Raw genomic sequence first — 16074 nt, 5'->3', positions numbered from 1 at the left:
TGCTCTGGGCACTGCTGCACTCTCATCTGACAGTCTCAGGTCAGGCTGAGGTGGGGGTTTGAGGGATAGAAACTCAAAGGGTCAAAAGCAGAGGGGCCCCAAGAGGCCACCAATCCAACTGCCTCTCCTCCTCCCTCCTCTGTCCACTGCTTTGCAGAGAGAGACCTGGATGCTGAGACCCCAGTAGAGAGGTGGTGGCCTCTGGACTACCCAGCAGCCAGGCCAGTCTTGGGTCACCTGCAAAGCAGGGGAACCAAAATACTTCAGGAAGGAATTCAGCATTTGCTATTTCAGTCATACCTAACTCCTCAAAGGAAATATCAGGATTTGGCCGGACTTCCTTGCACTTATTTTACAAGCTAGGATTCTTGCTTTATTTTAATTATGTACGACATAATCAAATATAAAACATATTAAAAGAATATTCCTGTGCTTAGGACCAAAAGCACACTGTTTCCCAGGGCACAGAACTTGCCCCAGCAGATAGTCCGTGTTAGGACTATGAGCTAGTTACAGCCAAGGGGGAGAGAGGAGGACAGAAAAACCAGTCACCCCAATGTCCAACCCACTCTCTGTGTACATCACCTCCCCTCATCACACACTGCCAGGGGGTGGTTATGCCCCTTCTACTCTAAAGAAGCTGAGGACCAGAGAAGGACAGTCCCTCATCCAAGGCCAATGCTGGTGAAGTGTGACAGGAACAGAGTCTGTTCCTGGAGCCACCATCCTACAAGGGACTGAGTCCTGCCTGGCAACCCAGAGTCCTGGCTCCTGGACCAGCCCTGCCACTCTTTGGCTGTGACTTCAGGCCTCTGAGCTGTGGCTTTCTCATCTGTACAGTTAGGGGTTTGAGGAAAAAAATCTCTCCGCATTTCCAATTCCATCAGCCATTCTGAGTGTCTCCTCTGAGTCTGGCAGAGCAGGCGGTTCACAGACAGGGGTTACCTGCTCCATGCCCCTCATGGACAGCGGAGCGAGGGCTCTCCCTCTGAGTGAGCACCTGCTGTGAAGCCAGGCTCTTTACCTTCACTATGTCACGTGCACCTTAGTGTTTAGGTGTGTGGACTTGGGAGTCAATCCCTGCTCCTGCCTCCAGCCTCATAACCTTGAGCAAGTTAGTTTTTCCTCTCTGAGCCTTTTCCCATCATCAGTGACCTCATAGGATTTTCTTTATGTGGAGAATGGCTAGACAGGCTTACAGAGAAACTGGCGCATGAAGGAGCTCATTGTTTGCTCGAGTTTTCAATGGTTCCTGCCGTCATCAGCCTTGTCGTCCCATGGGCAAGCCTTGGCCAAGCTGATTTGAATCTCATCTGTGAATGCATCCCACTGCTGAGGGCTGCCAGGATACCTGGCCAAAGGTCTCACAGTGCTCACAGACACCTGGATCCTGGGCACCTGCCTCTGTGCTCACCCAATCTGTCTTTCTGGATCCCTGGCCCAGGGTCTACATTTCCCCACCTCTCTGAGCCTGTCTTCCTATCCCAGTCTCTTCTGAGCTTTGAGCACTTTACCCTCAGCCCACTCACCTGCCAAATCCTGTTCACCCTTTTGTGTCCTGTGCTGTCCCCTTTGTGTCTCCAAACCTGGCCTCAGAGAGAACAGCTATGGCCCATTAAGCCCTTTATCCCCTCCTTCAGCCAGGTCTTCTGGGGCCTTCTCCCTTAAGATGGTGCTCCTTAGGCTCTATGTCCTCCCCCCTCCAATATCCCAGAATCACCCTCTCAGCCCCTCCTCAAGCATGTGTTGGGAGGAGCCTTGCCCCTGGGATTTGAGAATAATGAGAACAACATTGCTAATAGCCCCCATGGGTTCCAGAACTTTACAACCAATGGAGTATCTTTCGTTGACATTATCCCGTGTGTTCCTCAGAATAGCCAGGGGAGATAGGCAGCCCAAGGGGCGGAAACTAAGGACCAGAGAAGTGAAATGGCGTGACAAAGCTAACATAGATGTTTCATATCAGAGCTGAAATTCAGTCCTAGGTCCTCATTCCCAGGCCTGTGCTCTGTAGTATTCATTCATTAGTGGTTAGGGGTATAAGGTCTAAAGTTAGAAAACCCTGGATTTGCATATTTGTTGTAATGTACTTTAGACAAATTACTTAACCTCTCTGAGTCTGAATTGCTCCTTCTGTGAAATGAGGAAGACCTTTTGGGACAAGTTCTATGGCCTGGAAAACACTGCCCTTTTGGCCCTAAGCACCGGTCTCTATTACTTAGATATAGTATATTATTCGAAATAAAACAAGAACCCTAGTTTGTAAAGTAGGTGTAAGAAAGTCCAGTCAAATTCTGAGACTTCCAATGATGGCCTAATTGAATAGTGCTTTGAAATATCAAAAGTTGAATTCTTTCTAGAAGTATTTTTGGCGCCCCTGCTTTGCTGGTGACCCAAACATTTTCCTGCCCACTTGGTTGTCTAATGTCTCTTTTTCCGAGGATACTCTGAGCATTGAGCTTTCTACAGAGTTGTAATACTTTTGCAGTTGAGCCTTTTGCTTAGTCTTCAGCACAGTCTGCCCTCTGCTGTAGCTACTGTCATGGAGCTCCTCTGACTCTCACATTTCTCTTTGCTTTGGAGATTAATAGATCTGAGTCTGTTATTTACCTTTCAATACATTAATGCCCTTTAGCAACACCCAGCAATCCCATAGTTCTCATACTCTCCACCTCTGCCATACCTCTAAAACATCAGAGATAGCATGACCTGCTTCAGCCCCCTTATCTAGGTCTCAGCCAGTTACTGGCGGTAGAAAGTCTTATCAATCACATTGCTATAGCGCAAGCAACTGTCAGTCTCCCATCAGTGATAAGGTCCTCATTGCCATCCAAATAGTAAATAACTGCTCCTGGCACGGACTTGGGCTGGGTTTCTTGGAAAAGGAGCCAGAGGAAGGGATTCTTGCCTAAGTGATTTATTGTGGGAGTGCTTTCAGGCACAACCTGTAAGGGAGCAAGGGAAGCAGGATAGGGCCGGAGAAGAAGTTAGGCAAAGATGAATTTTCAGCTGAAGTTGAGCCTGATTCCACAGGTGCTCTGGAATATGAAAGACACTATAGAGTTGTCCTACTTTGTGTGTGGGGGGGGTGACCTCATATCCCCTTATCAGTTATCACTAAGGGCTATCCCAGGGAAAGGGTATAACCTGCCAGACATTTTTTCAGTGAAAAGGCTTCCATTACTTGAAGGCAATTCTCTAGAAAATGATACAGCTGTGAGCTGTTAGCAGCTATCATTCACAACAGCTAGATGGAGTACCAGCAGTGACTTCTACATATAGTACTTGCTCTTCTGCATTTGGGGTTTTTTCTTTCAGCACTGTGTTTATAATATTCATATTGTTGAGTATAGTTTTATAATGCATAGTATGTAATTGTGTGAATATAAAATAATTTATTTAGCCATTATATTGTTGATGAACATTTACCTGGACATTGAACTGTAGGTTAAAGTTATCTTCAATACTTTAAAAATATTACTCCTTTGAGTTTTTAATCCATCGCTCCTATTAGTAAATCAGATATCAACTTGATTTTTGTTCCTTTGTAGATATCTCTTTTTTCTGGAAGTTTTTAGAATTTAAAAAAATATCTCAGTCATGGAATTAGAAGATAATTTTTTATTCTTCACATAGTGATAAATTTAATAAGAAATCCTTAAAACAAAAAAGATGAAATTAAACAATGTAAATTTCTGCTTTCAGGAAGATAGAGTAGATGTATGTTCTCCTATTCCTTTCACTAAGTAAAACCTCAAACCCTGGATATTATATATAAAATCAAACAAAAGACTATGAAAGGTGAAAAGAAAGAGGCAGAAGGGCTAGCCTTGGGATGCAAAGAAAAATACGGTAGCTTGTTCACAAGATTTTCCTGTTGCTTCATAAATCCAAGACTTGGAGTTGAAGAAGGTGGCAACCTGGAAATGTCACAGGCACAGACAAAAAAAAAAAAAAAGAAAACAAAGCCAACAGGCTGGGTATGGTGGCTCATGCCTGTAATCTAGCACTCTGGGAAGCCAAGGTAGGAGAATTGCTTGAGTTCAGGACTTTGAGGCCAGCCTAAGCAAGAGCAAAACTCCATCTCTACTAAAAGTAGAAAAATTAGTGTTGTGGTGGGCACCTATAGTCCCAGTTACTTGAGAGGCTGAGGCAGGAGGATCTCTTGAATCCAGGAGTTTGAGTGAGATTGCTGTGTGTTAGTCTGATGCCACAGCACTCTAGCCTGGAGCAACAGAGTGAGACTCTGTCTCAAAAAAAAAAAGCCAACAAAAGGATGCTTTGTCTGGACAAAAGGCCAGAATGGAAGCATTCAGCAAGACAGGAAACTTTTAGAGAATAATCTTTGTATACCTGCCAAATACCACAGAGAAAACTATAGTGCCACCCCACACTCACACCAGCAAAGGCCAAATGGGGAGCCTAAACTTCCATCTGTGCTAGGCTGAAATAAGGCATTTCAATCCTCCAAACCTCCTTAATCACTTAATCACAGTGTCAGAGAATTAGCTGACAAAAGTTTTAAAGCAGCCAGTATAAAAATTCTCAACGAACAATAAAAAACACACTGGAAATAAATAAAACAAAATTTCATTAAAGAAATAGAAGATGTAAAAGAACCCCAAACAAATGAAAATTTTAGAGCTGAAAATTATGATAAACTAAATAAAAAGTTTAATGAATGTGCTCAAGAGCAAAATAGAGAAACAGAAGGAGAATCAATGAAGAGAAAGGCAGAATAACAAAAATAACCAAATCTAAAAAGAGATAAATAGATTTTTAAAAAATTAACAAAGCTTCAAAGACCTGTGTAACCACAACAAAAATGTAACCACAAAAAATCTGTGTAACCACAAAAAATCTAGTGTCATTGAAATTCCAGAAGAAGCAAAGAAAGAAGGTAGAGATGAAAAAGTACTTAAAGAAATAATGCCTGAAAAGTCCCCAAGTTGGGCAAAGAATATAAATCTACAGAAGTAAGCCCCAAGGAGGATAACCCCAAACAAATTCACATTAATACACATCATAGTCAAACTTCAGAAAACTAAAGACAGAAGAAATCTTGAAAGCAGGAGAGATCAATGACATCTTACCCATAGTGGAAAAATAATTTCCATGACAGCAGATTTCTCATCAGAAACTATGGAGGCCAGAAAAAAGTAGAACATTTTTCAAGTTCTAAAAGAACTGTATAGCCAAGAGTTCTATATCTAGCAAAATTATTCTTTGGTAATATAGGAAAAATCAAGACATTCTCAGATGAAGGAAAACTAAGAGAATTTGTTGCTTAAAGATCTATTCTAAAAAGATGACTAAAGAAAATTCTCTAAGCAGAAAGGAAATGAAAGGAAGGACTCTTGGGACATGAGGAAGAAAACAAAGTAAAAAAAGTAAAATCTCTGGTAAATGCATATTTCTTCTCCTCTTGAGTTTTCCACGTTTTGTGGGACAATAGAAGCAAAAATGAGGGGTGGTGACTGTGGCTTAGTGGGTAGGGCGACAGCCCCATATACCAAGGGTGGTGGGTTTGAGCCTGGGCCAGTCAAACTGAAACAAAAAAGTAGCTAGGCATTGTGGCAGGCGCCTGTAGTCCCAGGTCCTCGGGAGGCTGAAGCAAGAGAATTGCCTAAGCCCAGGAGTTGAAGGTTGCTGTAAGCTGTGACGTTACAGCACTCTACTGAAGGCAATAAAGTGAGACTCTGTCTCTGAAAAACAAAAAAGATAAACACTGTCTCATGTGATTCCAAACTTTTCTAGGAAATTTTTAAGATAATTATAAAAATGGGAGTATAAAGGTAAGTAAGTAAAAGTAATTTTCTAAACTTCACTTAAATTAATAAAAATGTCAACATCAATAAATTGTGTTTATCATGTTTAACAATAACAAAGAAATTACATAATGACAAAAATGTAAGAAGACAAAGCAATCCCAAATATGTATGCACCAAACAACAGCTGCAAAATATGTGAAGAAAAACTGATAGAACTGAAATAGACAGATTCACAGTTATGCACTTCAACACCCATCTCTCAGCGTCAGCAAGTAATAGAACTAGACAGTAAGTAAGTAAAAATATGGAAGAATGCCACAACATCGCCAACAGGATCTAATGTGACATTTATAGACCACTCCACCCAGAAAGAGCAGAATATACATTCTTTCCAAGTACCACAGAAGTTGTATGAAGGTAAGCAATACCCTCAGTCATATAACAATTCTCAGCAAATTTGAAAGAATTGAAATTGACCACAATAAAATCAAATCAAAAATCAATAACAGAAAGATAACAAGAAATCCTCTAAACACTGGAAACAAAACACCATACTTCTAAATAATCTATGGCTTAAAGAGAATGTCTCAAGAGAAATAAAAAAGAAACACTGAATTGAATGAAAAGGAAGATACAACACATCAAAATTTGTGACAATAGTGCTGAGAGGGAAAGTAATAGCATGAAATGTTTATATTATAAAAGCAAAGAAGTTTGGCTGGTCCAAAGGTAGTGAGTTATCTCACTTGATTATTCAGAGTCAGTTATAGATTAAACTCTTTGTTCTACTCTTTGCCCCCTGCTCACTACTGCACTTGACTCATCTTAAAAAAAAAAAAAAAGTCAAAAATGTTTTGAATCAATAAATCTAAGCTTCCACCTCAAGAAGGTAAAAAAGCAAAAGAGCAAAATAAACCTAAAGAAATAGAAGGAAAAAAAAATGATAAGCACAGACATAAGTAATTTGATAACAAAAAACAGAAAAATCACTGAAACAAAAGCTGGTTCTTTGAAAAAAAATCAGTAAACTAACGTGCCTCTAGTCAGACACAAAATAAAAAGAGAAAAGACATTAATAACCAAATATTGGGAATGAAATAGGGGTATCACTATGGACCCTGATACTCTCAAAATGATAATAAGGAAATATTAAGGATAACTCTGCATATAAAAATTTGTCAACGTAGAAGAAATAAAATCAGTAACTCAAAAAGTGCAAACTGCTACAACTCACCTAATATGAAATAGATTGAGGATCCCTTTAACTATTAATGAAATTGAATTCATAATTAAACAATTTCCAAAAAAGAAATCTATAGGCCCAGATAGTTTCACAGGAGAATGCCATACAATCTCATACCGAAAACAGAAAATGTGGAAACATTTTCCAGTTCTTTTTATGAAGGCAATGTTACTCTGATTCTTAAACCAAACAAAGCCAATACAAAAGAAAATAACAGACTTAATATTCCTCATAAATATAGACATAAAATCTCTTAAAAATATTAGTAAATAGCCCAAACACAGTAGCTCACACCTGTAATTCTAGCATTCTGGGAGTCTGAGGCAGGAGGATTGCTTGAGTTCAGGAGTTCAAACCCAGCCTGAGCAAGAGGGAGACACTATCTCTCTTAAAAATAGAAAAATTAGCTGGGTGTTGTGGTGGGCTTTTATAGTCCCAGCAACTTGGGAGGCTGAGGCAGAAGGATTGCTTGAACCCTGGAGTTTGAAGTTGCTGTGAGCTAGGTTAACATCACAGCATTCTAGTATGGGCAACAAAGTGAGACCTTGTCTCAGGAAAAAAAAAAAAAAAAAAAAAAGAAAGAAAGAAAGAAAGAAAAGAGAAAAAAAAAGAAAAGAAAGAAGAAAAAAGAAAAAATTAGTAAATAGAGTTCAGCAATAAAAAAAGACTTACATACCATGTTTCCCCCAAAATAAGACCTACCCAAAAAATAAGCCCTAGCAGGATTTCTATGCATTTGTTAAATATAAGCCCTACCCTGACAATAAGACCTAGTGATTAGATACTCTGCATAGCCACGCCATGCATTTCGGCGCAGAGCAGTAAGGAAGACTGGAATACCTTTTATCTGCCACAGCTCCTTTCTCTGAGTCGCATTTGCAAGGGTGCATGTGTGGTAAGTACGGTTGCAGGCATCCTATTGCACACGTGTGAACGGCTAGGGGAAAGGAGTTCATGCCTCACTAGCGCCAGCCCCACCAACAAGGTCGGGTCCCCCTGTCAGGTTCCAGAAGAAGATGACTTCACTGTATTTGAATAAATGTAGATTGTTGTATTATACTTAATAAAAATAAGACATCCCCCTGAAAATAAGCCTAGTGTGTCTTCTTGGGAAAAAATAAATATAAGACAGTGTCTTATTTTCGGGGAAACACGGTATCTGTCACAACCAAGTGTTTATTCTAGGCATGCAAGGCTGATTCAATGTTCAAAAATCACCACTCCCTGTCACCTTTCTTTACCCCAAAGTAAAATCATAGAATTAACCAGGTGCCAATCTCTTTTTTTCAAGTCTCAAAACCTGGCCAAAATCTGCCTATGTTTGTTCACTCTTCAAACCCTTCAGGATTAGACTCTATCTTTTATAGTTTGACCAACACTTGCAGTCTATATATTAGAAAGGTTGGTTTGTTAGACCCTTACTCTGCCATGTTGTAAGAGGAATTCCTCTCACTCATTTTTTCTAATCATGTGCTCTAATAGGATCATCAGATCACTACAAATAATTCTCCTTGGAGTCCTCTTAAATTCCTTTTCTTTTCAGCCCAACCTACAGGTCAGTAAACGTCTATAAAGGGCCAGACAGGACATATTTTAGCCTTTGCAGGCCTTATGGTGTCTGTCACAACTGTTCAATTCTTCCGTTGCAGCACAAAGGCAGCCAGAGACCAAATGTAAACAAGTGAGTCTGCCTGTGTTCAAATAAAACTTTACTTATGAACACTGAAATTCGAATTTCATACAATTTCACACGTCACAAAATATTATTATTCTCCTAATTTTTTCAACTATTTTAAAATATAAAAACCATTCTTAGCACACAGGCCATTTGAAAACAGCTAGCAGGCTATATTTAGCCTATGATCCAGTTTGCTGACTCCCTGCGTAAACTCTCACACATCTCCTACTCTGAGAATGAGAAATCCAACTTGAAAAAAAATCAGACATTATTTTCAGGTGATTCTAATGATGCATTTTATTTGTTGGTTTCAGACTTTTTGTCCTATAATCTGCGTATGTGAAACATTCTCTCTCCTCATTCACATACTCCATGTCTAGATTACTAAGGGAGTTCACTTCCCTACCACAGGCACTGCGAAGTGCCAGGTTCCCACTCCATTCTCTCTCTGGTAATGGTTTTTCTTTCCTCCTGATTGGGACCCACTACAGTTCTGCTCATCCTTGCTCTGCTCCTTGTGTGATTTCTGAGAGGAAGGGAGGTTTAAACTCCTTTGGCAGGAAGCATCACTTCTTGATTGGCATCCAAGCTAAGATGGAACCTTCCCCTTGGGTGGGAACACGGACACCATAATCACTCTCTGACTGGAGCAGTTAGTGGTTTCTTATGCAATCCTTTTAACCCCCACCTCACCACCCATAGAAAACTTGCTAACAAGTGATACCCAATGCTGAAAATGTGACAGCTTATAGGAGAAAGTGTTAACATAGAATGAATGAAATGGTAACTTCTTGGCTCCACAACTCCCTTTGATTCTCTCTCTTCTTATCACCTTACTTTTTTCCTCTCTGCATCTGAGGCCCCCACTAGACTACAGATACCAACAGGGCAGCAACTGTGTCTGATTTATTTCTATTTCTAACACCCAGGAAGGATTTTTATGAATGATTGAATGATGCAGTTTTATTCATTATATTAATGACTGATGAAAATAGTAAAGTCTACAACTATTACTATAGTACCAAGGGAAGTTTTCTTGATTTAGTATTTGAGAGCCAAGATGTAGCTGTCTGTCAAACTGAATGAAACCAAATTTAAGTTGCTGTAATTCATTTAGAAATATTTATTGGGTCCCTATTCTGTGCTAGGTGCTGTCAATATTATCCGGGGGGGGCTCAGTGTCCTGAGCTCAGTGAGTACGACACTGGCCACATACACCAGGCTGGCAAGTTCGAGCCCAGCCTGGGCCTGCTAAAGAACAATGACAACTGCAACCAAAAAAAAAAAGTAGCCAGGCATTGTGGTGGGTGCTTGTAGTCTCACCTACTTGGGAGGCTGAGGCAAGAGAATCACTTAAGCCCAAGAGTTTGAAGTTGCTGTGAACTGTGATGCCAAGCACTCTACAGAGGGTGACATAGTGAGACTCTATCTCAAAATAAATAAATAAATAAAATTATCCTGGGGGACCAAATTAGTTGCATCTAAGGATCAAAGACCCCCAGAATGGTCCTGAGTCCTAGGAACACGTGATTTTGGTGATGGCTGCTTTGACATCCTTGTTCCTCAGTGTGTAGATGAGGGGGTTGAGAACTGGTGTAAGGATGGCAAACACCACATTGCCCATGATGTGGAAGTCGAGGGGCAGGTCAGCCCTGTAGGCCACATAGGCGATGGCAATGGATGAGTAGTAGGTGCCCACCACTAGGAGGTGGGAGCTACAGGTGGAGAAGGCTTTGGACCGTCCTTCTCGTGAGCTGATGTGAAGCACTGAGGCCAGGATGTGGGCATAGGAGAGAAGCACCAGGAGAAGGGGGAGGAAGGACACCACCATGGCAATGCAGAAGCCCATGAAGGTCTGGGAGGTGGTATCAGAGCAAGAAGCCTGGACCACAGCCAAGTGGTCACAGAAGCAGTGGTAGATATGGGCAATGGTGTCAAATGCCATCTGGGAGGTCTGTACCACTGCCGGGATGGGCAGGAGGAGGGCAATAAGCCAGGCACTGGCTGCCAACATAACATTGGTCTGTGGGGTCATGAGAACAGGGTAGTGCAGTGGGCGGCAGATAGCCACATAGCGGTCATAGGCCATGACCACCAGGATGAAGGCTTCAGAGCAACTGAGGCCGTGGAACAGGTACATCTGCAGGAAGCAGGCAGGGAAGCTGAGTAAGCAGTCTCCCAGCAGGAATAGGGAGAGCATCTTTGGGACAGTGGTTGTGGTGGAGAGGATGTCCAGGGCTGAGAGGTTGATCAGGAAGAAGTACATGGGCTTGTGGAGGCTGGGCTCTGCCACCACAGCCACCAGGATCAGAGCATTACCCACCAGGATGAGCAGGTAGATTAAGAAGAAAATCAAGAAGACAGGGAGAAAGAGGGACTCTGGCAGAGAAGGGATCCCCATCAAGTAGAAGATGGGTGAAGAGTCCTCTGATCCATTACAAGTCGTGCTTTCCATAGTAGGTCAGAATTGGATAGGGACATCAGGACACATCTGGAAACCAGAGCAATCAGTGAGACATTAATTAGAATATGTCCTATCTTTTCCTTTCTAGCCATGGGTCTCAATCCCAGCACTTTCTTTGTGCCAGTTTAAGCAGCTCCTTCAAGGATGTCTGACTTTTTAGCCTAGTTCCCGATAGCACAGGTGAAGGAATAGTCTAGGTCTGGTAATGTTGATGAGGACTTACCAGATTTTGCCTACTGTAAGCACTAGAATCTTGACTGTGGCCACTTGATACAAGCCTTTCCGGTCCAGATATGGCTACACAATTCCTGGGTTGAAGGATCTTTAACGTGGGCCCTTGGGAAGACTGCAGAATCACCAGCTGAGAGGGAGTGAAACGAAACCCTGGAGTGGAAACTATGCAGTTCAGTCTGTTGCCCTTGACTCTAGACCTCGGAGCCTAGAGGACTGTCAACAGCCTCTGTTAAAGATTCCTAGCGCATGAGCTCAACTCCAGGGTGGCTGAAAGAGCTGCTTCTGTTCTTCTCTGGATCTACTTCCTTTCCTTCACAGCCCACTCCCTTCTCATCTCACTCCATCTGGGATGTTATTCCTGAGTCAGGCCCTTTGTCTTTATCCCTGCGTTTCCATTCACTTCAGAATTCCCTTTCTGGGATAGCTTTCTTTTAGCTGCTTCTCCCAAGGAGCACTCTACAATGCCTAACCCAGGAATGGTTTCTCTCCCTGTGCTGGGCTCTCAGCCTCCCCTGTGTTCCCTGTGACCTGTCTTTGTGTCTTGTCTCTTTGTCATATCACACAGTGACCAATGAGCCTGATTTGCCCAGAACTGAAAGTCTCATGTCCTGGGAAACTCCTCAGTTCTTCCAGGTTGTTGGTCACCCTGGGAGGGCAGAGACAATGTATGTATCTTTGATAGTAGGAGTTATTTCCTGAATGGAATCCAAGTCAAAAGTAAATTCTACCCCATTAAGAAAAGATAGACCTCATGGTGCTGCCACAGCACTCTGGGAAGCTTCCTTGTTCCTGCAGCTGTAGCTCTGCAGGTGTCACTGTTAGGGGTCTCATGCCCACTATCCAGGAGCTCTCCTTCCTTGGCCTCTGTTCAGAGGGTGGCTCAGAGACCTGAAAAGTCTTACAATCGGTGTCATGAGAGAAGACCAGGCTCTGCAAGGAGGAACTCGCCCCTCCAGAGAACCTAAAAAGGTTGCTGGGCATTCAGGAAGCCCCAAGACCCCTGAAGTGAGACCTTTCAACCCATGGTATGAACCAAGGGAAAATATTGACCTGCCTTTCCACTTGGGCTTATCCCATCAGCTGACACCCAGATCACTGCCTCCTCCACCCAGTGAGGCCTTGAGCACCTCCACTTGGTTTTCCCAAAACCACCACCGAGTTTGTCCCTCTTTTAACAAAATCCTTCTCATGTCGCAGAATATTTGAGAGTGGAAATGGCCCTGTAGATAGTTAGCTGTCCCTGTCCTTTCCTCGCAGATGAAGAAATTAGGCTACAGCAGGGCTGGGGGTGGGGAATCGGCCCCCTGCCAACAGCAAGTCAGTGTGAGGTTTGTCCTGGACACAGGCCTCATGGCTCCGCCCTTGGCCCATCTACCTGGGCTACCCAGAGAACTTGGAAGCTCTGGTTTCCACCTGGGAAAAAGTTAGTCCAAGGGTTTTATTTTCCTTTCTGTTTCTTAAACTGGTGTCAGAAACAACTATAAATTTCTGTTGTGTTCTGAGGGTATTTGTAAACAGTACTGGTGCTAAATGGAGACTCTAAATCAGCGGTTCTCAACCTGAGGGTCGTGACCCCTTTCTAACAATGAAAATACATTGCAGTATTAGTAAGGTTGAGAACCACTGCTCTAAATGGTAGAAAAATGCTATTTTAAAGAAATGACTTAAGGAAGACATGGACTGAACACATCTTTGTAAAAAATGCTCCTGCCAGTCAGGTCCCATGTCCTCAGCATAAATTCTGTATACCTGGCAGAACCTGACTCCTTATAAACCCTCAGTAAATGTCTTTGCACAAATGAATTAATGGTTTACATGAGTTAAGCTGAACTTTTTTTTTCATAATGTACCAATCAGCAGGGATTCTTATTTTCTTTTATTTTAGCACCTAAATGGATACAAACAGCATTTCCCTGAAAGTTACTGTAATTGTGAGAGGCTGTTTCCACCCCTGACTGGGACCTGCGAAGGGTGGAGGTACAGATTTGTTGGGAAATCCTAGAACATCCGAGCAATGTAGTCCAGGCACCATTTTTCAAATAAAAAACAAGCTCAGAGAGGGAAGTGACTTGATCAAGGTCACATAGGGAGTCAGTGGCAGAGCTCCATCAGAAGCCAGGTGCTGCTCCCTGCCCTGGCTCCTGTGGGTACACCATAAGAGAGCCCCTAAAGCTTGCCTGTCTGGCAGCCCAGATGATCCTGGGAGTTCCCCATGTGCACCAGTTTTTCTTACCAGCCTGGGGGTTCCTTGGGGTCAGGAATTTGTTCTAACCTCTCCCCTACAAAACTAGCATGTTGGTGAGACCTGGACTATGGCTGTCCTGTCAACCTCAGGGCTTTCTCTCCAACGCTGCTACAGAATCAGACAACATTAAGCTCTATGGAGGGCTTCTGACCCAACTCCTTTATTGTTGCTAGTAGGAAGGAGGAGGCCCAGAGAGGGCTCTGACCCAGCCAAAGTCACATAGGAGGGAAACCAGGAGCAGAGCCAGCCCGCCCAGAATACTATTGGTTAGGCAGAGTTTAGCCTAGCTTTCTTCTCTTAGAACCTCTCTCTTAGCTCCTGCTTCCCCAAACCCTGTCCTTCCAGAACCTGGCTCCCCCCTGGGCTATGAGTAGCTCTGGGCTTTTTAGCCTTCAAGCCTGAGAATTCTGCAGGTCAGCCCAGCTCACCTGCCCCACTCAGGCCACTCCAGCTTCTCTTTCCTCTTTCCAAGCCAGTGCTGCCTCAGTGGGAAGGGCCAGGTTGGGCTGAGCCTAGTTGCATTAAACCCCTAAGCTCTGCCCCTTCTCAATCTGCTGGGGCCTTAACTCCCAGAGGTCCCCTTCTACGGGGGCCCCGAGCAACATTATTCTGAGGACTCCCAGTTGAGCTTTGCTGATAATTAGAACAGCAAGATTTATAGTCCTCTCTGGGATGCAGAACTTTATGGTCTATAAGGGCTTTCCCACCTATTGAGCAATGGTTGTTGTCCCCATGTGGCAGATGAGGAAACTGAAACTCAAAGGGGAAAGGGAACGCCCAAAGCCACACAGCAATCCAAGGACCAGGCAGGATCTGAAGTCTCAGATTTGCTAACTCTCACCTCAGCCTCTGTACCAACCAATGACACAAATGAGTAAGTTTGTGAAAATTCTCTATGTAAATGTGAAGTGCTATGCTATTGGCTGGTGGGACCCTTTGAGTGCACTAAAACTAGAGGAACAAGTGTGACAGAGCAGAGAGCCACTCACTCCCCCAAATCTTCACTCTTGCTCACCACCGGCTCTCACTCTCTTGCCTCTGCTTACTCCCTCTTCCTCTTTTTTTCCCTTTTTTATTTCAGGTTAATGTGAAGGCAAAAACAACTAGGCTACAGTATTTGCATTTCTTAGGTAGATTCTACTTAGGTAGATTCAACTACTCTTGTAGTTGTGTTCCACGCCCAGGATGTGTGCCATATACCCTTACATTGTGCCCAATAAGTGGAAGCATACCAATCCCCTCCTCTCCTCCCAACTTGAATTGAATTGAGTTTTTCTCCTATGTGGGTGTGTATTAGATTATCTACTGGCTTCATATTAGTATTGAGTACATTGGATATTTGGTTTTCCATTCTTGTTACTGAGGAGAATGTGTTTCAACTCCATCCAGTTTAATACAAAAGATGTGAAATCTCCATCTTTTAATGGCTGAATAGTATTCCATACATACCACAGTTTGTTAATCCATTCCTGGGTTGATGGGCATTTAGGTTGTTTCCATATCTTGGTGATTGTAAATTGAGCTTTGATAAACAATCTAGTGCAAATGTCTTTATGATAGAATGATTTTTTTCTTCTGGGTAGATGCCTAGTAATGGGATTGTGGGATCAAATGGAAGGTCCAATTTGAGTTCTTTGAGGACTCACTATACTTCTTTCCAAAGAGGCTGTATTAGTTTGTAGTCCTACCAACAGCGTAAAAGTGTTCCCTTCGCTACACATTTGCACCAACATCTGCAACATTGGGACTTTGTGATGTGAGCTATTCCTACTGGAGTTAGATGATATCTCAGGGTGGTTTTGATTTGCATTTCTCTGATGATTAGAGGCAATGAGAATTTTTTCATATGTTTGTTAACCATTCATCTGTCTTCCTCAGAGAAGATTCTATTCATGTCTTTTGCCCAGTGATAGATGGGATTGTTTGCCCTGTTGATTAATTTGAGTTCTGTATAGATCCTAGTTATCAAGCCTTTGTCAGAGTCATAACATGAAAATATCTTTTCCCATTTTGAAAGTTACCTATTTGTTTTAATTGTTGTGTCCTTAGCTGTGCAGAAGTTTTTCAGTTTAATTAAGTCCCATTTGTTTATTTTCATTGTTGTAACTGCCATTGAAGTCTTCTTCATAAAATCTTTTCCCAGGCTGACATCCCTAAGAGTTTTACCCACACTTTCTTCTATGATTTTTTTTTTGTAATTTAATTTAAATAAATTTATTATGACAGATACTTCAACTACAACATTTCTAGTTTCTTTTTTTTTGTGTGTGTGTTTTCACATACATTTTGAAACACTTTCATCAAGCTGGTTCACATAGATTTCATGTAATTTGCATAGTCATTGTGTCAAAACATTTACATTCTATTTCTAGAAAAGTTCACTTGTACCCTTGTTAGACAGAAATATAGATGATCTTTCCGGTTAACCTCCCACCACCC

At 42.4% G+C, this 16074-nt stretch overlaps 1 protein-coding gene across 1 annotated transcript; it reads right to left on the bottom strand.

Annotated features, from left to right (window-relative positions):
- Positions 1-10208: 10208 nt before the first annotated feature.
- On the bottom strand, positions 10209-11147 carry LOC100946877 (olfactory receptor 2AT4-like). The gene has a single exon (XM_003781358.1). The coding sequence runs from the start codon at positions 11145-11147 to the stop codon at positions 10209-10211; it is 939 nt and encodes a 312-aa protein (XP_003781406.1).
- Between the last annotated feature and the right edge of the window lie 4927 nt (positions 11148-16074).

Source organism: Otolemur garnettii, unplaced genomic scaffold (assembly GCF_000181295.1).
Source record: "Otolemur garnettii isolate 467f Iridium unplaced genomic scaffold, OtoGar3 scaffold00001, whole genome shotgun sequence".
Taxonomy (NCBI): Eukaryota; Metazoa; Chordata; class Mammalia; order Primates; family Galagidae; genus Otolemur; species Otolemur garnettii.
This window is presented reverse-complemented; position numbering and strand designations above follow the sequence as displayed.